The 12,856-nt window shown below is 17.7% G+C and overlaps 1 protein-coding gene across 1 annotated transcript; it reads left to right on the top strand.

Annotated features, from left to right (window-relative positions):
- Nucleotides 1-4,595: 4,595 nt before the first annotated feature.
- Nucleotides 4,596-5,466, top strand: MKS88_005227 (uncharacterized protein; the record flags this gene model as incomplete). The annotated part of the gene is made up of 2 exons (XM_067218470.1): nucleotides 4,596-4,664; nucleotides 4,798-5,466. 2 exons carry the CDS (start codon nucleotides 4,596-4,598, stop codon nucleotides 5,464-5,466), a joined length of 738 nt encoding a protein of 245 aa, XP_067071600.1.
- Nucleotides 5,467-12,856: the final 7,390 nt, after the last annotated feature.

The following is a 12,856-nucleotide window of genomic DNA, read 5'->3' as shown; positions in this document are numbered from 1 at the left end:
ATTATAAAAGAATACATTAATTATTAATTTTTCTATCTATACTTTTAGAAAAGATATATTATTTTTCCTTTATTCTTTTAAAAATATACAGTGAGAATAAGTTTTAGAAATACAGTACAGTAAATCGAGATAAATATACAAATAAATAATATTTTATTAAAAATACTTTTAACAACAAAAATACGTTATACGCCAACATTTCTGTTTTTATATTTTATAACTAATAATGTAATACATATAAAAACAAAATACGTACAATTATGGTAATCATTGAAGATATCTCTTCATATCATTATCCTTAAATAGCTATATCTTCCATGTGAAATGTTAAAAAACTGGAATATGTCACTAAATTAATATAATTTTTTAAATTTCTGACAAAAAAAATATACCTTAAAAAAATATTATTACATTTTAATTGTTATCATATATAGAAAACATCAATTGAAATATACATAAAGGTACTTATATAGTTTTTTTTACTTTTCCTCACAATTTATTCGCCTATCCTTTTTATGTACAGCTAAAGTTTCTATATAAAATATATTTTAAAACATTTAAATATTCATAAAAATATACATATGCCTTATAAGGAAAATAATGTAATAAACATGTATTATATAATTAAATTACTCTAAAATTTTACTTTTCTTTTCAATTTTAGAATCACTCAATTTCTCTAGAAAATTTTTTAACTTTTTTTCCTAAAAAATATAACTGCCTTCAACTAAATTATTTATTTTCCCCCTAAATTAGGAAATCTTATACATATAGCCTTTTATTCTTTTGAAACCTCTAATTATCTACATATGAAATATATATTCAATAATGGAATTGTGTTATTATATATATATTAATGGATTTTACATATTTTTTCTATTAGTATTTATTATAGTTAAATAATATTATTAATATTTAAGACAAACCTATAATATTAGTTAAATTTAAAATACTACTATATTTATTCATATTATTTACATGTTTATACATTTTGTATACTAAAATATATTAAAAAAATAAAATATTCTTATACATGTTCAATATTTTTAGGGTGTAATGTATCAAATATATGGTTACAACTATAATTTATTTATGTATATCTATATTTTTTTTTTTTTAAAAAGGGAAAAACTGTTTAAATGTTTTCGCCTCTATATATTTCTAGAAAAAATTACTTTTTTTACTAAGTTTAAAATGTTTTCATTTTTCAGTCATTATATATATAGTACTTACGTACATACTGTCAAATAAGCGTGATTATATAATAATCTGTATATATATATATTATACAAAGGAATTATAGTTTTTGTAGGAAATTTCAAATTTTCAAATGTAATTATGGTTTTTATAAAATTTCTACAGCTGAAAATGTTGACTGTTCTTAAAATTTGTTAACTAGCTACATGATGCTGCTCAATTTCAATGAATCTTATTACATATAAAAGCTTTGCATGACTAGCACATTAGAATGATACATAGGAAGAATTTACCTAGTAATTTCTAGTAATTACATTAACATTTATTGTATTTTACATATTTTTTCTTTTTCTCAAACTATAATTTATTTCAGTGAAAAATAATTGTGCTCTTCCATTATTCCTTTAATTAATTATGACAGTGAATTAATTCTTTAATGGTGTCTTATTTACCAGTATAAATTTTTTAATAATATATTACTCCATTTGGAGAATATTGCTTCCTTCAATAAAAAAAAATATAAACATTTTTATATATCTATATAAGCAAAATAATCAATTAACTAATAATTGTTCTAGAAATAAGCAGACATGTATAAATTTCACGATATACTATATAGCGTATAGCACTACATATAATCCTAATTTATAAATGTTCAATTATAATAAGCGTTGGTAATATGCAGTAAATAACTGTACATGTTAAATGAAGAGTGATTAAAAAAATACAAAAATACATAAATTAAAGAATAATTTTTTTTAAGAATATTAATGAAAAATAATAGGATACGGCTGAGTTTTATTATAAGAGTACTAAAAAAGGTTCTTATATAAAAATTAGTATTAAGCTTTTTAGTAGGGTATAAAAAACACCCTGAATTTGAATAATAATTCTTTTGTAGAAATTTTGTTTTGTTACTAAGTAAAAAGAATTTTGGGTTAAAAATATCCTAATATTAATTAATAATACTAATGTTATTAATCAAGCTTAACATAGTATATATGATATTTATGATTACAAATTCATGTATATAATTTATATAACGACAATTCGATAAATAGATGTAAATGACATTATCACTAGGTACTGTGAAAAGTAAAATTTTCTTTATATTGTCTAATAAGTTGTAGCAATAAAAATATGTTATATATTAATGTAGAATACAAATATAATAATTTTTATAGTTCCTTAACTAATTAGTCAGTTATGTGATAAAATATTAAATAATATTTTTTGATATATCAATTCTAGAATTACACGATTTGATATTAAATATATTTTATATAGAACGAAAATATGTAATCCAATATGATTAAACAACATTAATTAAATATAACAATAATAGCACGTATTTTACATTAGCATAACATACATAAATATTATATGTTTCATATTCAGTGTAATTCAATGTAAAACAAGCTTATTTTATAGTACTATACGACTCTATATTTATCTGTATAACTAAAAGTATGTACATAAAATAAAATTATATTTATCTTCAAGACAAATTTTTTTTTATTTTATTTTGAAGACATTTTATTCTTTAAGATTGTATTATATATCATAATATATAGGTAATTATAAAGTGAAGTACTAAATAATATGAACTACAAGTTTACATATTCAAGTAAAATATTTTAATAAGCTATACAACAGTTCTTACTTTAGGAATTTATACATATTACGTAAAAACAAGAAAACAATAATCTGTTGTTTAAACAGTTGTATTTTGTTAAATATAATTAAATTAATTATACTCCTTTTTTTCGTTGCATTACTTTATATGATTTCAATATTTCTATTTATACTATGTTAAAAATCTGCATATTGAACATATCAAATTTATTATTATATATTATATTTTTAATAAATAAACAAATAAACAAATATATGATATAATTCTTATGGTACAATAAATGATTCATTAAATCATGGAAATTTTTATTAATTTTCTATCACGTTTAAATAAATATAATGTTTAAATTACGGTATCAAACTATGATATTCATAATATATTATAAAAAAAATAAAAAGTGAACAAAATAAAAAAAATTTATCAAATATACATAAAGTTCTAAATAAATTATATATTTTATATAAATACAATATAAAACTCCTTCCGTTTTTTTTTCTTCGCATTTTATTTTTATCAAACATAATTCATCAAAAGAAAATTTTGTTAACATAGTTTTAAAAAATATTTCTCCTGATTTCACTAATTATTTTTTATGAGGATCTTCGTATTGAAGTAGAAAATGTAAGATTATTAACAAAAACCAAATAAATTTATCAAATTAAAAAAAAATCTTTAAATAAAAATAATTATTTAAAATTACAAGAACTATAAAAAGAAAAATAAACAATGTACAAAAATAGTAAGAACAACAAGTTTAACAAAAAAATGGATGTTATAAAAAGATATTCTTTTATATATCTATTTTTTTTTTTTTTATTCCATTCTAATTATATTGATGCAATCTTCTTAAAACAAAGTACAATACGAATATATATTTTATAATTTTAATATGCTTTTTAACACTTTTTTATTAGGATTGTTTACTTCATATATGAAAATATTCCCTTTTCAAGGATTAAATGAATCTTATTGCTAAATTCTTATACAGATCAAAAATCTCTTATATTTTTTATTACATAAAGTGAAACTACTTATGCGTTATATAATTATATATCGTAAACGTAGTTTTTATTAATTAATATACAATTATAGTTAAAATTAATAATGTATATGTATATAAACGTATGTAATATATTATTAGTTTGTTAAGTTTATCAATAGCTTTTCTTTTCCACTAATAATATTTATCAATAATATTTGTAAAAAATATCATAGAATAATTAGTATATAATCTCTAGAAAAATATTTATTTTTCATTAACTAACAACAGGATTAAACAAAATTCTTCTAAAACTTGTTTTTGCATATGTACTAATATAAATTTTACTTCTATATTTTTATCCTCTATTATATCCTTAATAAAATATATCATCTATAAATAGTATATATAATTGTTCTTTTTAGAATTAGGTTGTACGTTCCTGAATTATAATTTTTATGAAATTTTATATTCTTTAAATTTAATAAATAATATTTTATTAATTTTATTTAAATAATACTACTTAATGACAATTTTAAACAAAATTATTATTAATTTTTTTTTTTTAATTACATATATTTTTTCGTTCCTAGTATATACTAAAATTATACTTAAACATATATATAATGTCATTTATATTGATATAATAAAAAACAAAAAAAAATAAATTATAAATCAAACATTTACTAAATATTATCAAAAGTACTATATATGTCTAATACCTTAATTATTTCAAAAGTTTTATCAACAATAAAAATATTCATTATACAACATAATACAAATATGCTTAATTTCTTTAATAAAGCTATTATTTTTCCCATTTTAACATGTAATTGGAAATACCTGGATGAGGTACCATAATTGCTATATGTAAATTATTTTTTTTCTCATTTGTTTTTCTGCTTTTTTATATGAGAATATATTTTTATTCAAATAATATATAAGATACCATTTTTGAATGTTGAATATTCATCTTTATTTTTAGTTAATCATCCATCGAAAATCATGGTACAATGGATACAACATAATTAACACACACAATGTAAGGTTCACAAGGTTACTAAGTAGTAAAACAAAAGTAGAAGAAAAAAGAAAAACTATAATATCAAAAAATAGAATAAATGGTTCATTATATCAAAGTGATGATTCCTTAGGAGAAAGAATAAATTCATTTGAGGAAGATAACATTTTACGAAAAAGATTTATTGATTTAATGCAACGTGATATTACTGATCAAGAATTTAATGATTTAATGAAATATACAATGTTTCCAAAACAACATGATTCCCTGAACACTCAACGTAATTTGAAAACAAAATGTAATAACATAAAACAATATAACAATATTAACAAACACAAGATTCCACATACATACTCAAAAAAAGTTGACTCAAAGAATGAATCATCTTTATTCCAAAACAGTTCAAGTCATAATCATCGTTCCTTTAAAAACCAAGATATAGATAAAAATCTTTTATATTCAAGAAAAAGCGGCCAAGTATATTCTTCAATTATGTTAAAAAAAAAACTTTTTAAAAAAGGATTATTAATATTTATTGCTCTAATTGTGTTATGTATTTGCATTACACTGATAAGCTACTATGTGCTAAATTCTAATGGTGTAGATATATCTAAATTAAAGCAATGTTTATAATAGAAATTCATTTTTTTTAAAATAACGTATATAATATTATTTAATATATATAACTAAAGCTAGTGGTAAATATGAAAAAAATATTCATTACAAACAATTAATCTTCTAAATTTTTATACTTATTAAAGTATTTTCAGGTTACATAAAATTTTTTTATGTTTAGTATTATAAACATATATACCCACAATAGAATTACATAATAAATGAATTATTTTCTTTTTTACATTTCACGTTAAATATTGTTTTAAAATAAATTCTATTTATACCATTAAATAAGTAATTCATTTATGTTTTAATTATTCATTTAAATTATTAAATTTTCATAATTTATATAAAAATGTAATTTCTGTCTATAAATATATATTTTTCTTAGGAATATCTGTTAAAAAAAATGAACATTTTTAAGATTAAAAAATATGACAAAGGATAATTAATTAAATTACATTAAATTATGCATTTTTCTTTGAAAATATATGTCTTCTTTTTTCCCTTTAATTATAAAGACCAAGATTCAATTAATAATATTTATTAGTAAATAATTTAAATAAAATATAATTATTTAAGTACTACAATTATTTATATCATTCAGTGTAGTAGTATTTTTTTTTTCTTTTGTATTAAATTTTTGTGTTTGTTCAATAATAAACTCATTATTATTAATTTTCAATTCTTATAATGACTCCTAGAATAAACCAACATTTACAAATTTTATTATTATATTATGTTTATTGAAAAAAACATATATTAAAACATCATTAGACAAATTTATTTATAATAGCTTTTCATTGATATGATTCTTATATCTACTATTTCTTTACACTTTTATGTAAATATAGAATTCTTAACCCTCATACTTTTAACCTTATTTTTTATAAATATTCATAACTTCAATTGAAGTGCATCAAATAAATATAATTTAATTTATCAATATATTTGAAGAATTAGATTCCTAATTTTGTACGAAATTTCTTTCATATATTACAACAAAGGTAGAAACACTGAATAACTAATCCATGTATGAATAATTAATATATGAAATTTTTATTATTTACTCAATATAACAATATACGTAACATAATGTTGTTCATTCAAATTGATATCTATATTAATACTATGTTAATAAATATAATTCATATAATTATAATTAGTTCATTACATTTAATAAACGTATTTATTTTAATTCTTTTGTAATATTTTATAAAATTGTTAATATATTGAAAATGATCCTTGTAATTATATAAATAATATGGTAATTCATATTTTCTTGAGTGTATTACTTTATAGAAATTATTATATAACATATAATAATTATTCCTTCTTTATTAGTATCTTTGCACATATCATTGTAGAGCATAGACTTTGTTTTATATTCTCCTACTAGATATCCATTTATATAATCTATAATTTATATAATACAATAATATATATATTTTCTTTCATTTAGATGTATTCGTTGAACATGCTAAATGTGAAAAAATATATAAGTAAAATTAAATTAAATAATATAAAGAGCATAATAAATATATTTTAGATTAAATTGTAACTTTATTATAATAACACTTGTATGTAATAAATTTTTTTTTTTTTTTTTTTTTGTTATACAGTTGAAATATTTGAAAAATTTTCGAAATATATAAAATTCTCTTCATTTTTTATAAAAAAAATAATAAAAATTGTAGAGATTTAATTTAATATAGTATTTCAAAGGGTATAATATTACAATTATTCATCTTAAAAATTTGTTCTCACGTGGAAATATATTTTTTTTATTCTTATTATTAAAAATATTACAATGAATTATATATTAAAAAAAAAAAAAAAAAATTTAATTTAATGTGCATTTGTTCGTATAATGATAAGAGCAATATTATTTATAATATATTCGTTATCATAATAAAGAACGTAATAAACTAATTTATGGAGTTCAATATAAAAATAAATAAAATAGATATAATTATTTATTTAAGTCCTCCCTTTATTTTTATGTAAAAACAATAATTAATACTACATTTCTTATTAAATAATCATTAAAACGTATTTTATATTATAATAGGTAATATGTAAATTAAATAAATATATGGATATACATTTCGTATAATACAGTTAACTAATAAAAAATATTCTATTGTATCTTTTATAATGATAATAACAATTTCTCATTCTTCATATATAAACTAAATTTGTTTACTACAACAATGGCTAATTTATATATTGAATTTCTTTATGTAATGCGACTTATAATAATAATAATAATAATAATAATAATATTTAATGCCATTATTTTGAATTAAAAGAAATAGAATAAAAATCATTGTTTATATTTATATTAAAGATTTTTAACATTATTTTTTTTATTTCTATATTTAAAATTTCAATATATATATTAAATTTGAATTGCATACTATTACATGAATTTCAGTTCTTTTCACGAATTGTTATATAAACACATTTTAGACAAAGTAAATGAAATTTCTAACACCCATTAAAAAGCAGTATATATATTTTGAATTATTTTATATTTATTTAGTTAATTCTTTTTATTTTATAATAAAAACAATGTCCACTATAACCTAATATGCTTGGAAACATATAAATAACAAGATTATGTAAATAAAACTATCCACAAATAACTTTATAACATGAATAAAGCACATATATTCGATGAAATGAAATATATATATATTATATTTACAAAAAAACTAGGATACTTCTAATAAAAGAAAAATTCTTCATGTTTGTTTATTTTAAATATTTTTTTTAAGCATTTAAATACAAAAGAATAAATTAAGTTCCATTAAACTATAACATTTTTTTAGTATTAAATTTTCATTTGTATTTATTATTTTTTTACTATTTTCCTTCATAATATATTTTTTGGATTTTTTTAGATATGTCTTTAGTAATATATTATCTGTACAATTATTACAAGTATGAATACATAAATATTCTTATTTTCCATGGAACATAATAATTTATTACTTGTGTTAATATGTAAGATATTAATTATTTCATGATATACATATAAAACTAATAGTTAAAATAAATATATTTGGATAGTTACTATATTGATGATTAAATATAATGTTAATTTTGTTATACAAATTGGTATTCATGATTCTTTAATATTTTCTATCAAAGGAGAAAACTTATAGAAGGGAGATTTATCTTTTTATTCATGAATAATTTCTAAAATATTCAGAGATACGATTTTTAACTATTTTATTCATATCATAATACATAATACAAAAGGTTATGTAAACATAAAATAGAATAATTCACGAAAAAAAAAATACACATTTAGCAAAAGTAATAATTTAAGGAACATAATTAATAACACCAATTTCAAAAAATTATATATTCCTTTATTTAATATTCGTTATTATATATTTTATTTAGAGTTTCGTATAGGAAATGCATTCATTTATGTGATTTGACAAGTTACTTACGTTATGAAATTAAAGTTATGGGTTCAGTTACTTCTTATTTTTTGAAAGAATATAATAAATTAGTTCTATTCACAACATATATATATAATATATATATATATATATATATATATATATATATATATATATATATATATATATAGCGTTTAATTGAGATTATCGTTCTTATAATGAATTGTTTTTTTTATTAAATATATTTATCTCGGAAAATCCATTAATTTAACTTAATGAAAAAAATAATTTCAAGAAACATTTCCATTATATAGAAATTTAAATTTTATAATCGTGTAAATACCATACACAACATACAAAGAATGCGAAACCTTAAAGATGATATTGAAGGAGATTCTTAAAATAAGACATAAGATTCTCATTTATATGAACATAATTTTGTAAGAACGTAAATATAAAAATTATGTATATGTAAACTGAAGAACATGCAATTGTCACAATATTATAGCAATATAAAATTAAAATTTACTGAAGTTAAAATGATAACATAATTTGCAAAATACATAGGAACCAATCTTTATAAATGTTACTGAAAAAGTGAAAAAACAAATTTCTAATATTATTAATTGTAACTTCAGATTTACTATACATAAATCAAATTTATATTAATATAATATAAATATTTAGAAAGAGAACAAAACAGATAAACCATTAATACATATATATTGTAAATCTAACACGAAATTATTTCATATATGTATATATGTAATTCACCCATAAAATATGATTTTCTGATAAGTCTATTAAAAACTTTACGAACAGTTGCACTTATTTATTAATTTTTCTTCCTATTTTGAAAAATACAAATAAAAGATAATTAAGCGGATATTCTCTTGTAACAATTATATGAAAGCGTTCATATGAAATGTAATGTATAATTGCGGATGTTCATATTTGAAAATTTATTTGATTATTATATTATGAGGATTTAATAATTATACATTCGCTCTACTGCATAAAAATTAAACTTTTTTAAGAATATAATAACTATATTGCATTTATTTATATTTTTATCATTAAGTAAAATGCTATGGATGAATACATAAGCATGTTCATTTATTATATAATATAAAATAAAATTTACCCCTTTTTACTAAAAAGGTGCAAAGATAAAAAATAACTATATTTAATTTTTTATAACTATGTGTATTACATAGTTTTTTCTTAATTTGTTTTCAATTAATTTTGTTAATATATTGTTTTAGCTGAACACTCTAAACAATAACTTATATTAAATATACATTATAATAGCACTAATGAGCTTCAATAATTTCCACATATTTAATTCATAATTCTATGCTCTTTGATAATATATTGTAATATTAATTATTATTATTAATATATGGATGTAAGAAGTTTTCATTTTAACTGTCTTAGTAAAGCATAAGAAGTAAATAATGTAGGTTTTGAATTTTTTTTATTTATATATTTAATAATTAATAAAGCTATATTAGTTAAATTAGAAAAGATAAACTTTAAAACTATTTAATTAGTATGAGATAAAATAAAATTAACTTTTAAAAATATTTATTTCTTGGTATTCCTTCGCAAAAAAAACTTTCGTTATGCCTAAACATATTTCATGTGATAAAATATAAAATTATAAAAAAAAAATGCATTTTTATTCTTTATCATGAATTTTCTTATTTAACATATTTATCTTTCATTTCATAAATAATTTCCCATTAATTCATTTATTATTTCTTCAACTAGAAGGGGAATACTATATTTAAAAAAAAAAAAATTTTATATATTTAATATAATATGATGATTATTTTTATTATTCACAATACAATATTAAAAAAAAATGGAATTTATTTATAAAACAAACATAGAATATTTCTATAGTATAGTTTTTTCAAAGATAAACAAAATATTAAAAAAATATGCAAAAACTAATTCACAAAAATTAATTAAAAATAATATTTTAATTAAGAAACACAATAATATATAAAATTATGTGAATCTGTATAAAATATAAATGAGTATATAGAAATAAAAAACATATATTGTACATAATTAAGTGATTCAAACATATTCCCCTTAATCACAAAGGTTTTTATAACACTTTAAAAAATATATGCATATACAGAAAAAACTTGCAATGAAATTTCATTATACATAAATAACTTATTACATAATAACTCCTTTAAAATCATTATAAAAGTGGACACATAATTACATTGCTTGTATATTCATTTACAATTATTTGTTATAATAACCAAATATATTATTAAATTCACACAAAACTATTTAATTAAACGAATCATATTAATAAAAATTAAAAAAGATATATTATTTTTGTAAAAAACCTAATTAAATAATATGAAGAAATCCTATAACTAATATTATTAAAAGTAAAATAATAAAATTAAAAATAAAGAATATCCATTATAAAATAGCATTAAAAAATACTTAACAATTATAATAATTCTTTTACTGCTTTAACTTCAACATGGCTCGTGAAGAAAAAAACAATTCATTGCATATACGTAGTAATAATAAATACATTATTTTTTTGTATTTCATTTCTTATTCCTTTTAAAATACATTTAATTGAAACTTATATATATTAATATATTTAAAATAAAATAATTTATGATTTATATATTATACAAAATATATTTTTGAGTAAAATATTTCACAGCAATATGATATATAAAAAAAAGGAGAATAATTTATTGCTGTTCTTGACGTTCCATGAAATAAATGTTATTTTATGGATGAACTCATGGAGCATATAACACAGATAAAAAAAATAGCAGTAATATGTAAAAATTTAGAAAATATTATGATATCAATTTTTGCAATTTTTTTATTACATATGGAAATAATAGCACGTATAATAAACACATTTACCAATATATTGTATTCTATATAGGTTATAATGATAATTCTTGATTGACATTAATCTATATTTTTGTAATACTACATGTACAAAATATTTCAATAATAAATTTTATTAAAGGAGTTTAATTATTAAATTTTTTTTTTATTTTTAATATATATATATAATCAATTTACAGTATAAAAATATATAATTTTTTCGGCATATATTAATATATCAAATATAAAAATATACACTATACTACCCTGAAAGTTTTAAAGAAGAAAGTAATACATTATCTTTCACATGTAATATAATGGAGAGAATTAACTGATTATTTTATAATTGTATGTAATAACCTTCTTATCAAACATTATATTTATAATTAAAACAAATTATTAACAAAGAATACTTTTAATTTAATAAACAAGTACATATTTCCATATGCTATATATTCTATTAGTTAAATTTACTTTTTATTTAATTAAATTTTAATTTTAGAAATATTTATGAAATTGAGCGTCATAACCAATATATATATTATTATAACTTATTATAGGTAATAACAGAAATAATATTAAAGGTATTACATTATCAATAAAAAAAATAACAATAAAATAAAAGAGAAAATTGTATATGTTATAAGTAGTTAATATTTAACTATTTTTAATATTTTATAGGTTCAAAATCGTTTCCTAAATAGATATTGCAATATAATGAGATATTTATATAAGAATGAACTAAAACTAATTTTTGTTTTTGCATAACATATTATTACAATTATATAAGCCTCGTATAAATAATAAAATATGAAATCGCCAATTTCTCTAATTTTTTTTTTATTTACAAAAAAATAACCCTGTTTTTCATGTATTTATTTTGTCTATTAAAAGCTTTTATTTTATACTGTACTAACTTTACTACCTTATTTTATTATTATTAAAAAATAAAGAGGATATATTCCTATGTATTTATTTTTAAAATTCCATGTAGTAAAGAAAGGAATATACCATATGTAAATATATGTATATATTTTTTCATTTATATAAATATTAATATGTAACAATTTAATTTTTCTTATCTAATTCATGTATACCTATATACA

The sequence above is a fragment of the Plasmodium brasilianum genome, chromosome 13, assembly GCF_023973825.1.
Source record: "Plasmodium brasilianum strain Bolivian I chromosome 13, whole genome shotgun sequence".
NCBI lineage: Eukaryota > Apicomplexa > Aconoidasida > Haemosporida > Plasmodiidae > Plasmodium > Plasmodium brasilianum.
This window is presented reverse-complemented; position numbering and strand designations above follow the sequence as displayed.